We start from the raw sequence: 25,824 nt of genomic DNA, 5'->3' as shown, positions 1-25,824 counted from the left end.
GGAGCCTGGAAAGACAAATCAAAATGGTGTGCCTTCCACGAAGACTTTGGGCACTTGACTGATGATTACATTGCACTCAAAAGGGAGATTAGCTATCTTCACAGCAAGGGCCACTTGAAAGAGCTACTTGGCAAGAAGAAGGGAAGAGAGAAAAATCCTGAGAAAGTTCCTGAAAAGCCGATTCCTCCACCAACGGATGCAAAACAATCATGTTCATATCCGGAGGATCTGACATCTGTGGAACCTCTTATTATGCTGCAAAGAGAAATGCTGACCAAAGAAAGTTAGAGGTGACTGACAGACCAACAAAGACATCTATTCTAACTCAAGAAAGGATCATATCCTTCGATGAAAGTGATAGAGTCGATGTTCAGGATCCTCACCATGATAGTTTGGTAATAACTTTATATGTAGCAAACCATTATGTGCGCAGGATCCTCATAGATGGCGGAAGCTCTGTCAACATTATTCAATTAGACGTGCTAAAAAAGATGAATATTCCTGAAGACGAGATCGTCCCCAGTTCCTCAGTATTGGTTGGATTCAGTGGAGAGACTAAAAACACTATTGGGGAAATCAAGCTCCAAATATATGTCGAAGGGATAAATAAAATGCAAAAATTTTGTGTTATTGACTGTTTGTCTTGTTGCAATATTATATTAGGCAGGCCCTGGATACATGACATGAAAGCGATACCCTCCACTTATCACCAATGTGTAAAACTCCCAAGTCCGTGGAGCAAGATGCAAAGAATTGCAACACCTCTTCTATGAAGTGTACTGCCAAACCCCAGCAGGCATAGCAATTACAGAAACCAGCACGAGGCGTAATGGAGGCCAAGGAACAAGAAATTAAAGAAGTACTTCCTTATCCCGAGGATCCTGAAGTCAAAGTGCTGATAGGAACTAGCATTCCTGAGGATATTGAGTCAAAATTGCTCGATTTCCTCAAATCAAGGCTGTCAACATTTGCATGGAAACATGAATATATGACAGGTATTTCCAAAGATATTATAACACATAAACTTGGAATTGATAATTCTTTCAGGCCAATCCATCAAAAAAGAAGAAGTTTGCATCTGAAAGAAACATAATTATTCAAGAAGTAGAAAGACTCCTGAAGGCAAAAAATGATTAGGGAAGTTCAATATCCCCGATGGTTAGCAAATGTGGTGGTTGTACAGAAGAAAAATGGCAAATGGAGAGTCTGTGTAGATTTCACAGACTTGAATAAGGCCTGTCCTAAAGATCCATTCCCTCTACCACACATCGATTCAATGGTAGACGCTACAGCCGGCCACGAGATGCTAACATTTATGGACACATCCTCAGGATTTCAGCAAATCCAAATGGAACCCTCAGATTAAGAAGACACGGCCTTCATGACTTCCACAGGTATTTATTGTTATATTGCTATGCCCTTTGGACTTAGAAATGCAGGTGCGACCTATCAGAGGTTAGTTAACATGATGTTCAAAGAGCAACTGGGGGACACGATGGAGGTCTATATTGATGATATGGTGGTGAAGTCCAAGAAATCTGAGGATCACCTCCAAGATCTCAAGACCGCATTCGATATCCTCGACAAATATAACATGAAGCTGAATCCTTCAAAGTGCCATTTCGGAGTGAAGGCTGGAAAATTCTTGGGATACATGGTCACCAAAAGGGGGATAGAGGCGAGTCCGGAGCAGATACAAGCTATCCTGAATCTGAAATCCCCAACATCAGTCAAGGATGTTCAAAGGCTAACTGGCAGGATAGCGGCGCTCAACAGATTCATATCCAAATCCTCAGAAAAATGTAAAGAATTTTATGATATCCTGAGGAAAAACAAAAGGTTCGAGTGGACCAGTAAGCATGAGGAAGCTTTAGCATCCTTAAAAGATTATCTTTATTCTGCTCCTCTACTGGTAAAACCCAAGGAAGGTGAATTCCTATCTCTATATCTAGTTGTATCAAATAATGTTGTAAGTGCAGTTTTGGCTAAGGATCTCGAAGGTCAACAACATCCCATATATTATGTAAGTAAAAGTCTTTTGGATGCTGAAACCAGGTATTCTTATCTTGAGAACTTAATTTTAGCACTTATTATGGCATCTACTAAACTTAGACACTATTTTGAAACTCACCCTATATGTGTTAAAACTAATTACCCTATTAAGTCTGTTTTGAGAAAACCAGAAATGTCAGGTAGAATGGCAAAATGGGCTGTGAAGCTAAGTGCATATGAACCTAGGACTGCCATCAAATCCCAGGCATTAGCGGACTTTGTGGCTGATTTCACCAGTGAACTTAAAGAAAAGGCAGACTTGGAAGTCCAACAGCTTGAAGAAACCAAAGATAAGTGGACTCTATACACTGATGGTGCTTCAAATTTCAGAGATACAGGTCTCGGGATTCTGCTGAAATCGCCACAAGGGGACATTATACCTCAATCCATATCCTGCGGATTTCAAGCCACAAATAATGAGGTAGAATATGAAGCTTTGATTGCAGGATTACAACTAGCACTCGACATGAAAATCAGGTTTATTCAAGTACATGTTGATTCATTATTATTAACTAATCATTTTAATGGTTCATATACTGTTAGAGGAGAAAGACTAATGAAATATCTAGAGCTAGTCAAAAAAACTAGCAAAGTGTTTCGAAATATTTGATATTTCACAGGTACCTAGAGAAGAGAATGTTGAAGCAGATGCCCTAGCATATTTAGCTTCATCCTTCAGGATACCGGAAGGTGTCAAGATTCCTATCATACATATCATGAGCCCAGCAATAGAAGAGCAAGGTGTCAATGAAATATCAGAAGATGATAAAGATATGGGAGTCACGAATCCTGAGGATAATAAAAATTCTTAGATTATCCCGATCAAGAGATATATTCAGGATGGAGTTGTCCCTAAGGATGAAAACCTAAGAGCTTTTCGCATAAAGGTAATCCCATATACTATAATGAATGATATATTATACAGAAAATCTCTTGTAGGACCATATCTTAGGTGCTTGGAGAAGGCAGAAGCTCAAGAAGTTCTTCAGGATATCCATGAAGGAGATTGTGAGAATCACGCTGGGGGCAGAGCACTATTCTCCAAAATCCTGAGGACGGGATACTTCTAGCCAACGATGAAGAGAGATGCTATGAATTATTCTCATAAATGTGATGCATGCCAGAGACATAGCAACATTTTGCACCAACCAGCAGAACCATTATATCCTATTATATCCCCTTGGCCTTTCATGAAGTGGGGAATGGATATCGTGGGGAAACTATCAAGAGCTCTAGGAGGAAAAGTCTTTATGTTGGCTATGACAGATTATTTCTCGAAGTGGATCGAAGCAGAAGCCTTTGTTCAAGTCAGAGAAAAAGAAGTTATCTGCATCAAGCGCAACATCCTGACAAGATTTGTGATCCCGGCAGAAATAGTGTGTGACAATGGCTCGCAATTCATCGGCAAGAGAACAACTAACTTCTGTGCCAGTTGGGGTATCAAGATGATCACATCAACACCTGTCCACCCTCAGGCTAATGGACAGGCCGAATCAAGCAACAAAATCATTATCAATAACCTGAAGAAAAAGTTGGGGTCTAAGAAAGGAAAGTGGGCCGAGGAACTACCTTTTGTTCTTTGGGCGGATAGAACCACTTCAAAGAATGATACTAGTCAGACTCCTTTCTCATTAGTATTTGGAGTTGAAGCAGTTATCCCTACAGAGATGGTTATCCCTACTGCTAGAGTCAGTCATCAAAATCCCGAATATAATACTCAAAGTCTACTTGAAGATCTAGGTAGAAGAACTCCGAGATTTGGCAAAGATCATAATGGCATCTTTCAACAGAAGATAGCAAAGTCCTACAACAAGAATATCAGAGTTCGAAGATTTAAAGAAGAGGATTTAGTTCTCCGAAAGGCTTTTCAGAATACTACCACTCCTACGGATGGAAAGTTTGCACCAAAGTGGGAAGGTCCTTACTTGATCGACTCAGAAGCAGGAAAGGGGGCATACAAATTGTCTACTTTAGATGGTGACTTGCTACCAAAGGCTTGGAATGCTATACACCTCAAAAAATATTTCATGTAAGACTTCTATCCCGAGGATAACTGTTGTATTAAGCAGCTAAGGTATGTATTCGAAATTACGTTTTTATTCATTTTCAATATTATTATTCTTCAATCAAGTTACTGACTTAAGCATCGGAGGGGTGTTATCCACCCCTCACTTAGAGGTGACTGTTTTGTAGCCTGAAGATATGAGGTATTCTCATATGGAATGAAGTTATCTTGAGACTTTGTCGCCAGATTCTTTGGGCCTTATCACCAATTAAGGTATTATTCAATGCCACCCAAGGTTTAAGGGGTTTTCACCTCTTCTTAAGATTGCCTGTAGCGCACGTTTATTCAGCCTTAGTTCGAGAGGCGGGGCCAGGACATGAAATATAGTGACTTGTTACCTCGTTATCCTCGGCTATTGGTTTGAATCCCAAGGTTTAAGGGGTTTTCACCTCTTCTCAAGATCGCCTGTAGCATGTTTATTCAGCCGTAGTTCGAGAGGCGGGGCCAGCACATGAAATATAGTGACTTGTTACCTTGCAATCCTCAGCTATTGGTTTGAATCTGGAGTTAATGGTAGACGTACCATCCCTAAGGGCCTCGTCGCCTGTTTATTTCTAAGGCTTAAGAGGTTTTCGCCTCTTCTAAGGTTTAAGGGGTTTTCGCCTCTTCTAAGGTTTAAGGGGTTTTCGCCTCTTCTAAGGGCCTTGTCGCCAGTTTATTTCTAAGGTTTAAGGGGTTTTCGCCTCTTCTAAGGGCCTTGTCGCCAGTTTGTTTAGGCCTTGTCGCCAGTTTATTTAGACCTTGTCGCCAGTTTATTTGGGCCTTTTCGTCAGAATTTCTGAATTTATTTTCAGGATTATTTTAACATTGCATGTCTATGAGTATATCCCCAGAATCGAAGGAACACCCTGAAAAATGATCTTATTACAAGGATAAAATGGTCTAGACATTATTAGGGTTAATTTCTATATGATTCTGGTATGATTTACTATTTGTGAATATTCTATATTTCATATTACTTGTCTTATTTATAAGATGAATTTTATGACTTGGTGTTGGTTTATGGAATTGAAACTTAAACTACTATTAAAGAACATTTTCATTTTTTTCTCTAAATATTTAATAACAGGGATTTCGAAGGACTGATCTATTCTCGTAATGATGTCAACTTTAGCCGGTGCTAAATCATAAAATTTTGGTGCTACATAGAAAACAGTTTATCATTGGAAAATTTAACAGCTGAATTTGGTAAAAAGCAACTGTCAAATTTTGGGGACAATTGTTAGGGCCCAAATTTTATAGTCGGATCTGTTGTCAGCTCAAGATCCTAAATTTGCTCAGGATCCCGAATATGTTCAGGATTCTCGAATAAGTTTAGTATCCTGAGTATTAATGCAAATAAATAGATATTTTTCTCTTGGTGTTGATTTATAATTGCAGATATTAGTTGGTGATTTACTCCATGCGAAATACACGGTTGGTGGTTACATAAAACATGTGGAATGAGTTATAACCGCTAGGATTAAGGGCCTAGTAATGGTTAATGGTTAAATATTGACTATTATGCTGAAATCTCGCATTTATAGTTAATATTAGCACGTGTGGGACCATGTTTGATGAGTAACTCCCATAAGAACCGGTCAAAGACGTGGGATGAACATTGATGAACGAGGATAGACTCAAAAGAAGAGTGCCCCAACGGCTATATTGGAAGACTCTTTCAGTTCCGGGATACTCGGAGAATTAGTCTAGGGTTTCCGGATTATTCGGGATTTCAGTTGTAACTTTTTCTTATTTAAAAAAGCTGATAGATACGTTTAGAAAACACACTCTCACGACTTAGCTACTAGCAATCACTGTAAACACTTAAGCACTCGATATTTTATCAGCTCCACCACTTGTAACCACCTTTTTGTTATTAATAAAAGTGACGGTGATAGTTTTCACCGACCGGGGGTTTTTTGGGCCGGAGATTATCATAATCAAGGGCTTTTTCTCTCGTAGTCACATCGCTGTGTTCAATTGTTTAATCATCAAGCACTCCACCTCACGCACTAATTTGATCAAAAGTTACGTTGTTAATTTTTGACCGAAACAATACCGTCATAAATCCCCAACTTCCTTTGTGGTATCATCTTTGTGTCTTGTGGTTTCAATATATAACACATACGGAATATTAGATGCGAACTATTTGGTTACTGACAAAATACCAATTGAAATGGGGAGGAAGTATCGTAACTTCTCGGCTTGATGTGAATTAGTTTAAAGACATGTAAAATCATATGTACTCAAATACAAACATGAACCTTTGCTCTCGTGATAATTGCCTTTGCAACAAATTACAAACGTTGAGTAATCGTCTTTAACAAAACAATTTATGTAAAAACATAATTTATTATAAAGTTCAACACTTATTCCAATGATCATTATTAACTTGGGAATCAAATTCATTATTATAACCAAATATAAATATACCAAGTTGGAATAATATGTTTGCTATCTTATTAGCTAAGCCATAGATCATGCAAACATCGAGTTGCGATCTTGATAACCATTTAGGCGATGCATCGATTTTGAAAACACTAAATGGTATTATGTTAGATTCCAGAATATAAAGGGATTCACACCCTATTTTAGTTAATAAATAAGTAATTTCCATTGAGAGCAAACTTTGCATGTTTAATCATCATGAAGAATCTCATGGTTTTTCAATATATTACACATCATTGACTCGGTGTGATCCAACCCGTCATGCCATTAGATAATCATGATTCATAAACTTCAGGTTTATGATCGTATATGTATTATGCTTTCTTAATACAAAATAGTAACATACGAGAGAACAATGTATAACCCTTTCAGATTATCATGTTACATAACTTTTATATATTCATACTTTTGTTCTCATTTGTGATCAATCCCTTTACCACTTCTTGTGGTCGATCTCATTATTTACATGAATACTCTTAATTCTGATGGTCGATCTCAATATTAACATGACCATCAATATAATTTTCTCACTTATGTCTGTTGTTAGGGCACGGAAATTTGACACTGTGGATACGTTATCCTGACATATGTTCTTGGATCAGTTATCCTTAGACAGATCCTGTCAGGATCAGTGGTCCTCAGTAATGGGTATCATTAACAATTGTTTCTTGTGTGTAGGTTGTTATTTAATTAATATAACAGCTCCTAGACTTGTTCCACCGGATATCTTGCTATTGGACTTGTCAAACACGTGGTCAAATGGCTGTAACATGTTTAGTGGGAGAAGTGGCGGATTTATAGGACTTCTTGTTGAGTCACAAATAACTGAGTGCTGAGGATATGTTATTATTGAAGACGTATCTGGATCAATTATCCTTCTGAAGAGTTCCAGAGCTATGTCAGGATCATGGATCCTCGCTATTTGGTGTTGTTAACGGTTGTTTCTCATATGAGTGTTGATATTTATCAACATTAACGGCTCCTAGACTTATTCTTCCACTTATTTCGCTACTGGACTTCTATGGCACATGGTCAAAGTTATGGGAGTGGCTAGTGGAAGACTTGCGGATTTTTAGGAGTTATTGTTAGTCAGTTATTATTATTTTTTGTATATAAAGAGATTGTGATCAGCTAGGGTTACACACTTATGACCTCACACACTTTAGCAGCTCTCATAATTCTCTCCAGCAGCATACACATACACACATAGCAACTATTGTATTTCTGATCATAATCTCCAACCCTTGTAACACCCTTTTTGTTATTAATAAACTTGACGGTGATAGTTTTCACCGTCCGGGGGTTTTTTGTGCCGGAGACCGAGATAACCATATACTCATCGACCAAAGGTTACCTTGTTGATCATTGACTAAACTACTTCAACCAAAGATTATCTTATTAATCATTGACCGGAGCTATTTTACCAACGATTGCCTTGATAAGTTTTGACCGAAGTAAGACTATCTTGGTTAAGGGCTTTTTCCCTCGTGTTCAAACCATTGTGTTCACTGATATCACACTTATACACTTGTTATTATGGAATTGGCACCTTACCTCATATAACAGATTTGGATACTTGATCCTTAGCCGATTTTTGTCCAAAACAATTTGGCGTCCACCGTGGGGCAATTGGTGCTATAATCCAGAAAATACCATATCAATATTCAACCTTTCATACCCATATCACCATCAATGGCCTCTCAATCAACCTCTGCTTCATCAACCATGCAATTCTCGGTTTCTCTCTCATCAAGAACTTTTCCGCCGATGCCTCCTCCAATTACGGGAGCACCAAGGACCACCGCGGCTGAAAACAAGACACAAACTCCAGTCTTCCAAAGCTCAAAAACCGTTGCTGCCGCGCCGGTGGTTAATACTAACAATGATGTTTCATCTATGTTTTCGCTGGTTAAAGCATATATGGAGTAGCAGAACAAGACCAACCAGAGGATCCTTCGTGAGATAGAAGATCTCAAGAAGACTAAGAGGCCAGCGGAGGATCACACTCCTCTGATGCCCAGGATGCTGGATTTCACCAGTCCAGGATCCATGGCTCAGTTATCGCAAGGATCATCTATCCTCCAACAATGGTCCATGGGCCAACAAACTCAGGGATCCTCATTCTTCCCACAAGGATCCTTTATCTTTCAGCATGGATCCATGGGTCAACAGACTCAAGGATCCTCGATCTTTCACTCAGGATCATCCATCCTAGATCAGAGATCCATGGGTCAGCAGATTCAAGGATCCTCGATGTTTCAGCAAGGATCCTCAGTCCTTAATCCAGGATCGATGGGTCAGCAGATCTAAGGATCCTCCATGTTTCAGAGAGGATTATCAACCCTTCAACAAGGATCCTCTGGGGGTGTCACCAAGGATCCTACAACTTCCAGCCTCAAGGATCCTCCTATCAGGGTCAAGGATCCTTAGGAGTTCAACATCAACGGTCTTCAGAAGTCCATGAAGGAGATATAATCCCCATGCAGACCACAGCTTCTGGTGGACCAACGCCTGTAGCAGACGCTTCTTACATCAGCCACTCTTCTGGAATGCCGACGTTCACGCAACAAACAGGTAACTTGTATGATCCTATATCCTTAGATGCTAACCATGGTTCCATTCAGGATGCAGGTATCAACCAAGCTATAGCCAAGGAACTACAAAAGCTCAAGGATATGATATCCAGTATTCCCGGGGTGATACATCCAATCCCCGAGATACCGGAGGGAAGCCACAAGTTATCAGGATTTGCTCCACCCATCTATTATGCTGAAATCCCTAAGCGATTCAAGACACCCAACATGAAGATATATGATGGGACCACCAATCCTGAGGAGCACGTTGCACAATACAGAGAAAGAATGGAGATCAATCCAATTCCTGAAAGGCTCAAGGAGGCTTGTCTATGCAAGGGTTTCGGATCCACACTAACAGGATCTGCACTTAAATGGTTGCTAAGTCTTCCTCCCTATTCTGTTATTTCTTTTTCACATTTAGTTAACTTGTTCAACAGCCAGTTTTCTTGTAGTAGGAAATTTGAAAAGTTAACTAGTGATTTATATAGAGTTACCCAACCTTATGATGAGTCCCTTAGGGATTTTGTTACAAGGTTTGGCAGGGATGCCCTAGAGATTTCTAATCTTGATATTGCTACAGCTGTTGAAGCATTCAAGATGGGACTTCAAAGGGGCTCCCTATTTTATGACGATCTTGTGATGACTCCATGCAGGACTTTAGATGAAGTCAGAAACAGGGCACTCAGATTTATAAGACTAGAGGATGATAAAAAGGATATAGGAAAGACTGGGTACTTCAACAAAATAGGAGTCACCCGGTAAGAAATCAAGGATCCAGGATCCTGAAGAAGCCCCTTAGAAAGCATCACCACCACCACAAGATGCGCACGTGATCAACTTCGTCTCCGGAGGCGCAGATATATTTCGAAGTTCCTCTCCGACAGCAGAGACCCTCGTTGAGAAGACCGAATTGAATAATGGGGAAAGACCGCTTATCCCCACTACATCAATAACTGACAAAAGAATCTTTTTCGATGAAGAAGATAAATCAAGCATATATGATCCTCACCAGGACGGTTTGATTATTACTTTATTTATAGCTAACTATTATGTTCGCAGGATCCTAGTTGACGGTGGTAGCTCGGTCAATATCATCCAACATGATGTACTTCAGAAGATGAATATACCAGATTTAAAAATCATCCCAAGAACATCGGTGCTATTTGGTTTTAGTGGAGAAACCAAGAAAACATTGGGGGACATCAACCTCCCGATATACATCGAAGGGTTAAATTCTTATCAAAGATTTTGTGTAATTGGTAACCTTTCTTGTTGCAATGTTATTTTAGGCAGGCCTTGGCTACATGGAATGAAAGCAATGGCTTCTACATACCATCAGTGCATCAAGCTTCCTACCCCATGGGGAGTAATAAGGATAGATGGCGATCAAGTGGAAGCCAAGAACTATTATTCGTCATCGATGAAGCCAACAACCAAGCAAACTGTATCATAGCAACCACAACAACATCTTGGGGACGTTCTGGAAGCTCGGTAGAAAGACGTTAAAAAAAGTATCCTTGGATCCCGAGGATCCAGATGTAAAGGTGTTCCTAGAATCCAGTATCCCCAGCAAAATTGAGAAGGATATAGTATCCTTACTAGGGCGAAGAAAATCCACCTTTGCCTTTAAGCATTCAGACATGACAGGGGCAACATGTCAAAGACTGGTCAATATGATGTTCAAAAACCAATTAGGCAAGACCATGGAAGTTTGAATGGACTCAAAAGCATGAAGATGCGCTGAAGGCTCTTAAGGATTATCTATCCTCAACAATAGTCTTGATGAAGCCAATTTATGGTGAGTCGTTGTCTCTATACTTAGACGTTTCAGGTAATGCTGGCAGTGCTGTTCTGGCGAAGGATCATGAAGGTCCACATCATCCGGTATATTATGTAAGTAAAAGCCTCTTAGACGCAGAGGTCAGGTATTCTCACATTGAGAATTTAATTCTTGCTTTGATTATTGCCTCAACCAAGTTGAGACATTATTTTTAAACACCATACTATTATTTTGAGAACTAACTATTATGTTAAGGATGTGCTTAGAAAGACAGAGTTGTCAGGAAGGATGGCCAAGTGGGTTGTGAAGTTGAGTGCATATGACATTCAGTATGAGCTTAGAACAACCATTAAGTCACTAGAGCTTGCAGACTTTGTGGCTGATTTCAGTAGCGACATGTAGAAGGAAGCTGATTTGGAAGTTCAGCAACTAGAAGAAACAAAGGATCCTTGGACCCTCTTCACAGATGGAGCATCCAACGTAGGAGGAACAGGATTGGGTATCCTACTGAAATCGCCACAGGGGGGCATAATACCCCAGTCCATTGCATATGCATTCCAAGCCACCAACAATGAGGCAGAATACGAAGCACTTATCGCAGGTTTACTTTTAGCCAAAAAAAATGAGGATCAGGTATCTTCAAGTTTATATAGACTCTTTACTTATAACTAATCGCTTTAACGGTTCTTACACCGTAAAAGGTGAGAATATGGTCAAATATTTAGAAATTATGAAGGAATTAGCAAAATCCTTCGAGTTGTTTAGTATATCACAGGTACCTAGAGAAGAAAATACTGGGGCAGATGCCTTAGCAAACTTAGCATCACCATTGAAGATCCCGGATGATGTAAAGATACCTATCATCACATATTGTCTCCGGCAAGTGGAGAACAAAAAGCTGTGGAAGTAACTATGGAATGCACAGAAGAACCTAAGGATCCCTCATCCTTACTAAAATTAGGATCTTGGATCCTCCCAATCAAGAAATTCCTCCAGGATGGAGAAATCCCTACCACAGAAAATCCAAGTCCTTCAAACTCAAGGTATCCCAATATATTTTATTAGATGATATGGTATATAGAAAATCTCTTGCAAGCCCATATCTGAGGTGCATCGAGGATCCTGAGATCCAAGAAGTACTCAAGGATTTTCACGAAGGAGATTGCGGTAATCACACAGGTGGAAGAGCGTTATTTTCGAGGATATTCAGAACTGGATACTTCTGGCCAACAATGAAGAAGGATGCAGTGAAGTATTCAAGGAAATGTGATGCTTGCCAAAGACACGCGAACATCCTTCATCAATTGACGGAGCCTCTGTATCCTATATCCTCTTCATGGCCCTTCATGAAATGGGGTATGGATATTGTGGGCAAGCTACCAAAAGCACCCGGTGGAAAGGTCTTTATGCTTGCTATGACTGATTACTTCTCCAAATGGATTGAGGCAGAAGCATTTGTACAAGTCCAAGAAAGGGAAGTAATATCTTTTATTAAACGAAATATTATAACTAGATTTGGTATTCCTGCTGAAATTGTTTGTGATAATGGTTCTCAATTTATTGGGAATAGAACCACTAACTTTTGTGACAGTTGGGGCATCAAAATGATTACTTCCACTACAGTTCATCCTCAGGCCAATGGCCAAGCAGAGTCTAGCAACAATATCATCATCAACAATCTAAAGAAAAAGCTATGATCCAAGAAGGGAAAATGGGCTGAAGAACTTCCTTATGTTCTTTGAGCAGACAGAACTACACCCAAAAATGCATCAGGCCAGACACCCTTCTCTTTGGTGTTTGGATTAGAAGCAGTAATTTCAATAGAAATGGTGGTTCCTACTGCGAGAACCAGCATCCGTGATCCTGAAGCCAATGAAGAAACCCTTCTTGAAGACTTGGATACTATAGAAGAACTCAGAGACCTAGCAAAAATCAGAACGGAAGCTTATCAACAAAGGGTAGCTGGGGCATACAACAAAAATATCAGAATCAGAAGATTTCAAGAAGGAGATCTAGTGTTAAGGAAAGCCTTTCAAAACACAACAAATCCGACTGATGGGAAGCTAGCGCCCAAATGGGAAGGACCTTATCAAATTGAATCGGAAGCAGGAAAGGGGGCATACCATTTGCTCACAATGGAAGGCAACGGGTTACCAAGAGCATGGAATGCCATCCACCTCAAGAAATATTTTTTCTGATCAGGATCCACTATCCTGAGTGGATATATTATCCAAAAAAGGATCTAGGATCCCGATATCGGTAATATCTATCTGATCTCTTATTCTTTACAATTTTCTATTATTAATTCAAGGATAACATATTCTTAACAATTTATCATTTCCAAGTTTTTAAGTAACAATGCAGATTTCAACAAGAGGTTCAATGTCTAAGAGGTTGGTCACCTCACCTTTACATTTAAGGTACTATACTATTTCCCTTGGCCTTGCCCACGATTGGGTATGACCCCCGATGTTCATATCCCCTACGGTTTAAAGGTTTTCACCTTTCTCACGATCGCCAGTTGCGCACGTTATCTGATGTATAGTCCGGGGCAGTGGGACCAGTACACGCTTAGTGGCTGACAATTTCGTTGTTTCCGGCTATATGGAGGATCCTACGATTTATGGTAGACGTACCATACCACCGGTTTATAAAGTTTTCACGTTATCTCACGTTTGGGCTAAATCCCGGTTTGGGCGAGTCCCCAGTTGACATCCGTATCTTTGGGCCAGTCCCCAGTTTGGGCTTGTCCCCAGTATTTGTGCTTGTCCCCAGTTTAACACCAGTATTTGGGCTTGTCTCCAGTTTAACACCAGTTCACGAGCTTGTCCCCAAATTACACGGGCTTGTCCCCAGTTGCACGGGCTTGTCCCCAGTTTATTTTATGGGCTTGTCCCCAGTTTATTTTATGGGCTTATCTCCAGTTTATTTTATGGGCTTGTCCCCAGTTTGTTGGGCTTGTCCCCGGTTTATTTTATGGGCTTGTCCCCAGTTTGTTGGGCTTGTCCCCAATTTATTTTGTGGCTTGTCCCCGGTTTATTGGGTTTAATCCCAGATAATATCATAAGTTATTTGCATCAGGTATCATAAATTAGATTCTAAGGATCATCGAAGGATCAATACTTATGGATTCAAAATCATTTAATTCAGTTTTATAAGGATTGCAAATGATCAATACTTATGGTAAATTAGGTCTAACCAGACCTTACGGTATGATTTTTGTTTATCGGTTTACACTTACTTGATTTCAGTTTATATCTTCATAGATATAAGGATTCATTATTCTCAATCTATTTTTATAAGGATTTGAGATCCTGGTTTATTTTTGCAAGGATATTTTATCCTAAAAACTTTTTACTAAAGTATATTATTTCTTAAAACTTCCAATGAGACTTAAGCTATATCAAACAAACTTTCAAAATAACAAGTAACAAGTAAGTAGTCAAAAGATTTATATATTAATTAAGATAAGCCACGAGGACTTATCCAAAATTCTTAACCCGGACTTCACCATACGAAAGATGGACCATCTATCCTGGTTAAACATGTGTTACTAGCTGTTCATGATTTGCAGGAAGAATAAGAGGTTTCGGATATATAGCTTGAAGGGAAGTTCTCAAGGAAACTCTATATATATATATATATATATGATAATTATATCTAGCTTGTCAAATCTCATATGTTTTTGCAAGAAGTCTGAATTCAAAGGCAAAATGACAGCTGCGATATTATCACAACCGCCATTTTGGGGGCAATTGTTAGGGCACGGAAATTTGACACTGTGGATACGTTATCCTGACATATGTTCTTGGATCAGTTATCCTTAGACAGATCCTGTCAGGATCGGTGGTCCTCAGTAATTGGTATCATTAACAATTATTTCTTGTGTGTAGGTTGTTATTTAATAAATATAACATCTCCAAGACTTATTCCACCGGATATCTCGCTATTGGACTTGTCAAACACGTGGTCAAATGGCTGTAACACGTTTATTGGGAGAAGTGGCGGATTTATAGGACTTCTTGTTGAGTCACAAATAACTAAGTGCTGAGGATATGTTATTATTGAAGACGTGTCTGGATCAATTATCCTTCTGAAGAGTTTCAGAGCTATGTCAGGATCATGGATCCTCGCTATTTGGTGTTGTTAACGGTTGTTTCTCATATGAGTGTTGATATTTATCAACATTAACGGCTCCTAGACTTATTCTTCCACTTATTTCGCTACTGGACTTCTATGGCACGTGGTTAAAGTGATGGGAGTGGCTAGTGGAGGACTTGCGGATTTTTAGGAGTTATTGTTAGTTAGTTATTATTATTTTTTGTATATAAAGAGATTGTGATCAGCTAGGGTTACACACTTATGACCTCACACACTTTAGCAGCTCTCATAATTCTCTCCAGCAGCATACACACACACATAGCAACTATTGTATTTCTGATCATAATATCCAACCCTTGTAACACCCTTTTTGTTATTAATAAACTTGACGGTGATAGTTTTCACCGTCCGGGGGTTTTTTGTGCCGGAGACCGAGATAACCATATACTCATCGACCAAAGGTTACCTTGTTGATCATTGACTAAAGTGCTTCGACCAAAGATTATCTTATTAATAATTGACCGGGGCTATTTTACCAACGATTGCCTTGATAAGTTTTGACCGAAGTAAAACTATCTTTGTTAAGGGCTTTTTCCCTCGTGATCAAACCATTGTGTTCACTGATATCACGCTTATACACTTGTTATTATCGAATTGGCACCTTACATCACATAACAGATTTGGATACTTGATCCTTAGCCGATTTTTGTCCAAAACATCTGTCATCAAAGCGATCAATACATAGTCACATTCACTTTAGGAGTAGAGTAAAACCAGAAAATTTCATAGTTTTTGTTATTTTCTCAAACTCATGAATGTGAAAGTCATCTCAAACACTTCATATTCCTTAAATAATATACTTTAGGAGCATAATTGAGGTGTGACAAATAAGAATTGTCTTATCTAAATTTTCTTATAAACAATCTTGTCTTCACATAACATTAATTGTGAAATAATTACTTGACCGTGTGTTCGTGTTATGTAAAGTTCATGAGACGAATACTTTATAGCATTCAATTATGAGATTCTTGGAGAATATCATTTTGGGTATCATAAAACTATATGCAAACTCTTTCATAAGAGTAATAATAAACCCAACTTCTGTTTAGTTGTTGATCCACATAAATATATAAATAATAGAATATAAAATACAAGGTATATGTAAACTCATATGACACATAAAAATACATGATCTAATATATCATCATGTAAACTAGTTATAATAAAACTTTATGATTTCAAAAATGCTCAAATCATTCACATATACTAGGATCTTACATATAAATATATTATATATTTGTTTTACTTGCATTAACCAATATCCTCGTCAAGTTCATGTGATTAAATAAAATTTGTCTATAATAATAAATTATGTTATTGCGGAAAACATAAAATATTACTCACAATAAGTTAATTTACAAAACCATGTTTGTCTAGAAAGTAAATAGAATAAATTCAAATTCTATTAAAAATACTATTTAAGAAGTTGATGTTTGTTACCAAACACTCAAAAAATAATTAAGAAAAACTGATTATTTTTTTTTAGAGATTACAAAATAAGCTAGTCAACCAGAGGGTCACATAAAAAAATATCAATAGACAAATTCATAAAACATAATAAAGGATTTATAAATTTTGTACATTTTAACGATGATTATCAATATAATAAAATCTCGTAACAAAATAGTTTCCAAAACAAGCGAATGTTTATAACTCTTGTTTAAATCTTTTAAGTCATATCACTTTTATTAGCACAAAACCTCTATCAAAATAACCATAGAATTTAACAAGCTTAATTAATTATGAAAATATATCACTAAGAACCATGATGTATTTATACCCGTATGTAATTTACCTATTTGGATGATATTAATTTATATTAGATTCAAATGATAATTCATGTTACCTTATTCATATTAGCGTTAATGTACGATAAAATATTAAATTATCTTCCAAATAATACTTTTTTTATAGTATATGCCATATCTTCACAAATCAAAATAAATATCAATACTAATTAAAAATATAATATAAAAATACACGACAGATTGATTTGTAAAATATGTGAAGCCGGAATAGTGTAAATCATGTTTTTATTTTAAATTTTGAGATGTTTACATAAATTTTCAAATATAATCCTTTGGAATTTGGATGATCATATTATTAAAACTTATGTAAACAAATATATATCATAAAAATCAATATTAAATCTAGAACTAATACACACGGAAAGCACCAAATAACCTAACATGAATAATATTAAAATAATTATTTTAATCATTGATAATTTGTATAAAGCATAGGGCCGTTCAAACCGCTCGCCGATCGAACTCGTTCGCCGCTCGCTCGGAAATTGCTCGGAAACTGCTCGCTCGTTTTTTCGCTCGATTGTAAACGAGCCGCTCTGCTCGGTTCGTTCTGTAAACGAGCCAAGCAACGAGCAAGAGTTCGCTCGGTTCGGCTCGAATATTTTTAGTTTGTTTTATTATATATATATATCATTATATATACACTTAGAATTATATATGTACAAACATATATTTAATTTTATAAGTAATATTAAGATATTGAATTCTATTTAATTTAATTATATATATTTAAAATATCTAAAAAATAAAAAATAATAATACAGCACAACACCATCACAACATCAGGCCTTCACCGTCTATCCACACCGTCGCACGTCACTGTATCGGAAAACCATAATCGCTCGTTAATGGCTAATCACAAGCTTCTCTCCGTCCTAAAGTTTAGTTGTCTCGTATTCTTCATTTCAATCTGAGCGAGCCGAGCCCCTCGGTTTCAATTCGATCCGAGTTCGAGCAACGTTTTCCCGCTCGTTTACTTAAATTCGAACCGATCCGAGCCGCTCGGTTTCAATTCGAGCCGAGTTCGAGCAGACGCTTGCTCGGTTCGGCTCGGTTCGTGGACAGCCCTAATAAAGCATGCAAAGCAATCAATATAATAAATGTTGTGAAAGAAATTATTCACACGTGTTGAACTTAACCAAAAATTTTGGATTAATTTTGAGATTAACAATGACGCCCAAAATAAGTGGTTTCACCGTTTAAAAGATTAGTCCCTTAATTCAACCCAACCCAACCCAACCCAACCCAACATATAAAATGATTAATGAATATTAGAGATTTTACTTGCTCACCTGATTCGCATATAACCCATAAGGCCAATGTCTTCGAGTGTTCTGAGTGGGGATTAGCATTAAGACTTGAGAGACTTGTGTTGATAACGTGTTTTGAAACAAGACTAATAGCATAAACATGACAAAGAGATGTAGGAAGAAAGACTAAGATTTTATTAATTATATTTTTTATTACAAATAGGTACATGAGATTTATATATAGGGTAGGAAAACTTGAGAAGAAAGTTAATCTATATTAGGTATTGATAACCACAATATTATATATTTATAACAATCGCAACACTTTTAGACTATATTATATTTTCCCTTATTAATAATCAATAATGAATTATTTCTTCTTTACTTTATTATCATTTTATATCAGGTATGTATTACGTGCAAAAGAACTTAATAGCATCAAGCAATTCTAGATGGCTTAGGATCCTTATACATCTTCACACAGTCATATACCACTTTTTGCCTATACGGTTCGTATAGGACTATACGAGTCGACAGGTCGTATAGCATCTGAGTTGTGTCAGTTTGTGTCAAACGTTCTCGGTCATTAATGTGTTTATCTCGTATAGCCCAATACAGTCTGTATAGGCCTATACGGACCCAATACAGGCTGTATAGGCCTATACGAACCGTATAGACTGATTCTTTTTATATTGTTGTAGACACTTTTATAATGTGTTTTGTTATCTTTATTCTGAAAGTTAGAGAGAGTTTAAATGCATAGTCTTACGAGGATATATTTACATAAAGACTTGAAGATAGGTAAAGTATTGAAAGTTTGAAAAAATAATAGGAGAAAGTGAATTTAAATTTACATAACATACTTCGCTAAGTAATTTGTAGTTGCACCCCGAGAATCTTCGTTTAAGATTATATTATAAAGTTTTATTGCAAAAGTTTTATATACAGCCGTATAACCCTATGCGACCCATATATGTTTTATCGTGTACCAGGTGCTATACGAGCAAGTAAATATCTATATGGCTCGTATAGGTTGCAAAAGTTGTTTTTTTTGTCTCTCCGTACACTTGTCAGCCATGCGTAGCCTATACGGCCTTTATAGGCCTATACGATCCGCATAGGCATGTCAGTAAGCATGGAGGTGGTGTATGAAGATCGCATCCCTTCCAGATTTGGTGAGTTCGGTCAAGAAAACGACAAGAGACATAGATCACTCGCCTATCAACAAACAAAGTTGTCCTCTTTGTCTCCCGAAACAAACTTTAGAACTCCGTTATCAGGCATTACAATTGGTATGTTTGGCTCATTCAGATCGGAATGAGTCATATCTGAATGAGCCTCTGTCCCATTCACCAACAACAATAAGTCTGAATGATTCAGACCTAATTTTAACCATTCAAATGTTTTTCTGTTTGAAACCAACCAGTCTGAAGTCTGAATGAATCAGATGTAAACATCTGAATGGTTTCATTCAGATGTAAACAAACAGCCCCTAAGATTATACATGCTAAAATATCAAGTCTTTATAAATTTATTTACTCCTAATGTTAACTCCCTTTTTTCCTTCTTTTTTTTTCTCTTTTTTACGGATACAACTAACTACAATTGTAATTATAAGACACCAACACCGACATCTTTGAACAAACTACCTTCTGGAAAGCGTAGTTAAAAAAGGAAACGTTTAAGAGTATCTGACATACCTAATTGATTCGACACAAGATCCAAAGCCGGATGATTCTAAGATATTAACATCAATGTTTAAGTAATTTCAAAAGGTAATGAGAATTTAGCCTAACCCATGAATCTATAATGTTCCTTGTATAACATCTTACCATTCAATATGATTAGAGTGTTAAATCATAAATGTATATCAAGGAAAAGGTTTTGAATCATGGTGATTAGAGTGTTAAATCATAAATGTATATCAAGGAAAAGGTTGGCGTCCCAGTGAAGTTACAAAGATGTTATTAGTGGAGTTAAATTATCAGGTTCGTCGAATCATCAATTGATACTAAAAGTTGGCAACCCAGTGATGGTATAAAAGTGGAGATAATATCTGACAATAATATTGGAAAACGTACTTTTTATCCCTAGAATAACTATGACGCCTTCATACCAAAGGATTTCTGTCGAATTCCAAAGAAGACAATTTGCACTTATTGTATGTTTTGAGGTGAAAATAAATACGAGTCAATGACACAGTCATCTAGAGTTTGTTTCTAAGATATCTGGTTTTTACACATGGTTTGCAATATGTCGCATTATCAAGAGTAAAAATAAGACGTCCTGAAACTATTTATTTTTTATAAACATTGAAAAGTGTTACGGATAGAATATTTAACTACTAATCAGACTAGTATATAATTATTATATTTGGCGTGCATTTTATTAAAACACAAATTGACGACAAGCTAAGACAACAACCAAAATGCTAATGTAGCACACAAAGTCTAGAAAACAAAATTCCACCAACTGCCATATAGACATGGTAACTTGTTAAATAGGTATAAAACCCTAAGCTTAAAGCATTAGGTGATCGAAACTTAAGTGCGACTTAACTGGAACAGTAATGATACTTTATTACTATTCCATGAAATTTTCCCTCAAATATATCTATACTATATATAATACACCAAACAAGGGTAAATTAAGACACCTATTTTTAAGTAATTTACAACATTTAAAGCATGAGGTACATGTGTTAGTAAGGGTAAACATGTCTTTTAAACACAATCCATTCAACTTACAAGTTTGGTCCCTCATCTTTAATCATATTATGTTTTTAATTTAACTTGTAAACTAACTTTCCACCCATGATTTTTAAACGACTATAACATTTTCATACATTAATATTTTTATAAACAAATTGCACCATAAAAACGAGCATTTTATTCTCTTTAATTTGGATATGATATTGTTGTAATTTTTTTCATTATAAATAAATTAATATGTTACGTATGGGTGTTCAGTGTCAGTTTTGATGGTTTTTAAGTTAAACTTGTGAGTCCAATCGTTAATACTGATTTTTTGTCGCCCAAAACCAAACTCAACCATTGAAAGTTGAAACCGAATCATTACTAACGGCATGGTTCCAGTTTGGTTTCACAATTTAAACTTTAATAATAAATTTAGTTTAAAATAATTAATAATTTAACTGTACCATCAATTTTAATTAAAAACCAACATAATATGATACTTGAGACGATCATAAATAAAAAATGATAATTTTAGCTACATAAATGGTAAATATTAATGGAAGATCTAGGACGTGAAATAATAACAACAAAGATTACAAAAGAAATCATATTGCAATTAGGTTAATTTACAGTCTTTTCTGATTTCATATGGCCGGTTGCCGATATAAACCGCGAACCAACCATCACTACGTTTTGAAAAATTTGAAACCGACCAACAAACCAAAAGTAAAAAAGAAAAAGAAAAAAGAAGTCAAACCAATTACCGATTTAAACGATTTCAAGGTTTTAACCGAACCATAAACACTTATATTTGTACGTGATTAACATGTTCAAACACCTGCTGCATCGCGCGGGCACCCGTCTAGTATTGATCATACACGCGCACTGTTGGTGATTTTAACATTTTTCACAGCCAACCCGCGTCCCAAATGTATGATTCACAAATTATTACCTAATAAAGGCCATATTGTCTCACATTTTCTCTCACCATTAAGAGGTTTTTGTTACATATTACCATCAACTAAGACAAGGAATTGCGGTGAATGTTAAAACAGGAAGAGTAGCATAAAATATGAGGCTTACAAAAAGTTTAAAAAAAAAATCATTTTACATGCACATTTCTTCTACCTTACCAACTGCCTGTAGTCTCCGCATCACTGGACTGGTAAAAATCATCAGGTTTCACTATATTCACATCCTCGAATTCATTGTCGTCTGAAAGTTGAAAAAAAACAAATAAATAACACACTATCTTAAAACAATACTTAACTAAGAAATTATTGTAATAAAAAATAACGCATTAATCGTTTATGAAAAGAAGAAAAGTGTTAATGGATCACTGGAACTTAAAAGGTGAACAGTTTCAACTATGTCTGTAAACGAACTGAACGTTCAGTGAACAGTTCGACGGGAAGTTCATTTATTTAATAAACGAACAAACATGAACAAAAAATTGTATTTGTTTAATTAAGCGAATGAATATGAACACATGTTTCGTTCGTTATGTTCATTTATGACAGTTTGCATTCGTTTACATATTAATAGAAAATAATTAAATATTATATGGATAAGTCATCTACTTAATGGCTTTATAGTTGTCCGTACGTCATATTTGTTTATTTAAGTGTGTTCAATTATGTTTGTTTGTGTTCATTTACGTTTGTTCATATATGCTCATTTATGTTCGTTTTTCTTTGTTCATTTATGTTCGTGAACTGGTCATTTAAATTTTAAACAAACACGAACATGTTCATTTTTTAAACGAACGAATATGAACACAAATATTTGTTTGATAAGTGTTTGTGTTCGTGTTCGTTTAAAGTCAAATTAACGAACACGAACATGCCCTTGTTCATGTTTGTTCGATTTGTTTACACGCCTAGACTTTCAACCAAGCCCATTTTGACTTGTCATCCATTCCACTTGACCCGATCATATCGCCACCAACAAACCAAATATATCCATAAGATGCTGAATAAAGAAAACAACAAGAAACTCAAAAAAAGTTTAAAAAAAAAAATAACCTTTTCGCAAGACGAGTGCCACAACAGCATCATTCTCAACCTATAAAAAAATATTAAACAGATTAAGAGTTTCTAGTTATGCCCTTTGGAGGCGCTAAAGTTGAGTATTTGGGTCACAGGATCTCAGCCCAAAGAGTTGCAGCTTGCAACATCCTTAAATATTAAACAGATTAGAAGGTTTCTAGGTTTGACGGGATCCTATTCATTCATAGATTTGGAATTCTTACAAAATCTCTTAACCGAATTCCTAAAAAGGATGCTTTTCATTAGACTACAATAGCGCCAGATGCATTTGAAAGACTCGGAACATTTCAGAGTCAAGACCGATGCATCTGAATGGGCATAGTTGTTAATAGCGAATAGTGGTCAATAAGGGCAAGCTACCCATACACTATGTAGCGATAGCGATGAAATAGCGGCCGCTATTTGATGTTTAGCAATAACGTAATAGAAAATTCTTTTAAAAAAAATTAGGGTTTTATTCATGAATTTAAGTTTTTACGATGCAATTGGTGAAGATTGGTGTTGTTTGGTCAATTAAAATGCCTAAAAAAAATTCGGTTTTTAATAGTTAAAAAAAGAAAAAAAAAACAACCTAATTGTCACTATTAGACGCTATTGAGAGCCAAAGATCAGATAGCGCCGGATCATCGCTTCGGTATTCGCAATAGCGCTCGTTATGAGCGCTGTTAAAAACTATGTGCATGAATATAGTATAGAGGACTGTTTAATCTAAGATCAACACCCTATTGCATTTATCAGCAAATATTTATCTGCTAGACAGAGCACACTCTATCTGACTACTCATTATTAATAAAGATCATCACAACACCTTTACAACACACCTGGCTTTCTAAACTTATAGGCTATGACTACTAAACAGCCTATAAACAAGGCAAGGAGAATATTGCTGTTCATGACAAATAAGATTCAGCATAAAAAGAAAAAGACTCAACACCTTTCGATCTGCCAATGTCTTTGAATCATCCAACAGTTCTCCGCTTGACACTAAAATGAGACGCTGATCGTTAATCGGTTGATCAATGAGGTTATGCAACTTTTGCTTAATGTCTAGAATCTTCTCAGTAGCATCACACTGGAGGAAATAAGTTGTCTTATTGCGCTTAACACGAATATACATCGCCTGCATTAAAGTCAAAAAACATTCATAAAATTTGTAGCTAAGAAAACAGAACGAACAGTTATTCATAACATTATAACAACTTCTTGCATTACAAAAGACAGAAGCTTTGCCATAATAATTACATAATAATTTATTAACGAACGAGCAAATAATTTTGTTAAACACGAGAAAACAATATTACTGGTATGACCAGTGTTCTAAACATCGCTAGGCGCTAGTCATGCGATGGGTTACCGACTAGTGATTAACAGGGATTAATCAAATTGGACTTTTTATATGTAATTTTTCGAAATTATATATGAAGTTCATATATTATGGTTCAAACATAAACAATTAAACGTAAACAAAACAAAGAAAATAAATTCATCCTTTAACATACTAGCTCATGGATCTGGTCAGGTCGGGAACATGGGTAAAATACCAGGGTCCGGTTTTGAACCCCTTTGCCCGATTACCTATTTGTTGGTTCGATTAGGTGAGATCGCATCACCGAACCGAAATTAGCGGACAGCTGAATTAACTGACAAGTGGTTATTGGTTACTTTGTGTACCCTCAGTTAATCTAACCGAACCGAACCAAACAATTCATTTTTTTATTATATATTTCTAGCTTTTATACCTCCATTTTATGTATTTATACCACCATTTATGTATTTATTACTCCATTTCATGTATACATAAGTAAAAATATTAGCCCATATCTGATTTGGTTATTAACCAAGCAAACCAAAACCAAAAAAATAAATATATAAATAAACCGAACCGATTAACCGATCAGTTAATTTGGTCGAGTCTATTAACCTAACCTAACCTAACCAAACCGAAACGAACCGAACCACACACACCCCTAAATTTACAATCAACACCACTTTACCAATTGCTTTCTTACACCCAATTCGACAATCAAACTAACAATGTAACTGAAAAAGATCAAAACTTTATAACAATTTAACAATCCAATTGCAATCAAAGAAAACCCATTTAACAATTTTAACAAATTGAACTTTAATCAGATTTGAAACCCTAGTTTTTTCTTGATAACAATTGGAGCTAATATTATTAATATTAATCGAATTGAACAAAGAGTGAAAGTTAATGAAGAGAATATAACGAACCATTATTGAATGAATTGAAGCTCCGCCGTTGATCTTACACTGCAATCGGTAACTCGCCGGAATTAATTTAGGGCTTCTGGTTTTTATTTTTAATTTTATATTGAAATAATACACAAAAAAAATAAAAAGATAATTATAATGTGAGTTTGATATGTAACCCTTTAACATATATTAAACCTTGTTTTGGTCCCTATAATAAAAGTAATAGTTTTTTTTAACAATGTTTGAAACCACCTCCAATACATTAGTAAGCATTTCTGAGACGTGAGACGGGATATCAACATTCTTTTTTTTTTCAAGTGCGTTTGGAACTACCTCCGGTACTTGAGTAAATTTTCTGAAACTGGATGTCAACCGTCCATACTGATTTTGACGCTCCATGTTCAACTCACACAAGAACACTATCAAAGAGGAAACCTACATTTGTGGAAAATCCCATTGAATTAGGTTTTAAACCGAAGACCATAAGATCTCAAGTCTTAACCATCATCTACATTCTAGTGAACCAGGAGGCTATAACAGTTCCGAAGTATTAAAGATTATTGGTGCTAACGTGTTGATATATTTGGAAGGCTTGAGACGATAAGATTTTCAATAGTAATTGCTTTTCATGTCATGGAATTTTGAGAAAAAAACTTAAGTTATTTGGTTTTCTTTGAATGAAAAATAGGTTATAGTCTGAATCGCTATAATGGTTCGAATGGTTTGAGTTTTGCATGCTTT

At 36.3% G+C, this 25,824-nt stretch overlaps 1 protein-coding gene across 1 annotated transcript; it reads right to left on the bottom strand.

Moving 5' to 3' along the window:
- Positions 1-21,781: 21,781 nt before the first annotated feature.
- LOC143587261 (uncharacterized) lies at positions 21,782-25,200 on the bottom strand. The gene is made up of 4 exons (XM_077068601.1): positions 25,102-25,200; positions 23,801-23,986; positions 22,843-22,882; positions 21,782-22,033 (listed from the first exon to the last, which is right to left on the bottom strand). The coding sequence occupies exons 1-4, from the start codon at positions 25,102-25,104 to the stop codon at positions 21,948-21,950; spliced, it is 315 nt and encodes a 104-aa protein (XP_076924716.1). The 5' UTR covers positions 25,105-25,200; the 3' UTR covers positions 21,782-21,947.
- Between the last annotated feature and the right edge of the window lie 624 nt (positions 25,201-25,824).

Source organism: Bidens hawaiensis, unplaced genomic scaffold (genome assembly GCF_021521415.1).
Source record: "Bidens hawaiensis isolate Kalapana, Puna unplaced genomic scaffold, B.hawaiensis_p1.1 tig00035432_1, whole genome shotgun sequence".
Taxonomy (NCBI): Eukaryota; Viridiplantae; Streptophyta; class Magnoliopsida; order Asterales; family Asteraceae; genus Bidens; species Bidens hawaiensis.
The sequence above is the reverse complement of the archived record's forward strand: the minus strand, read 5'-3'. Positions and strand labels throughout refer to the sequence as shown.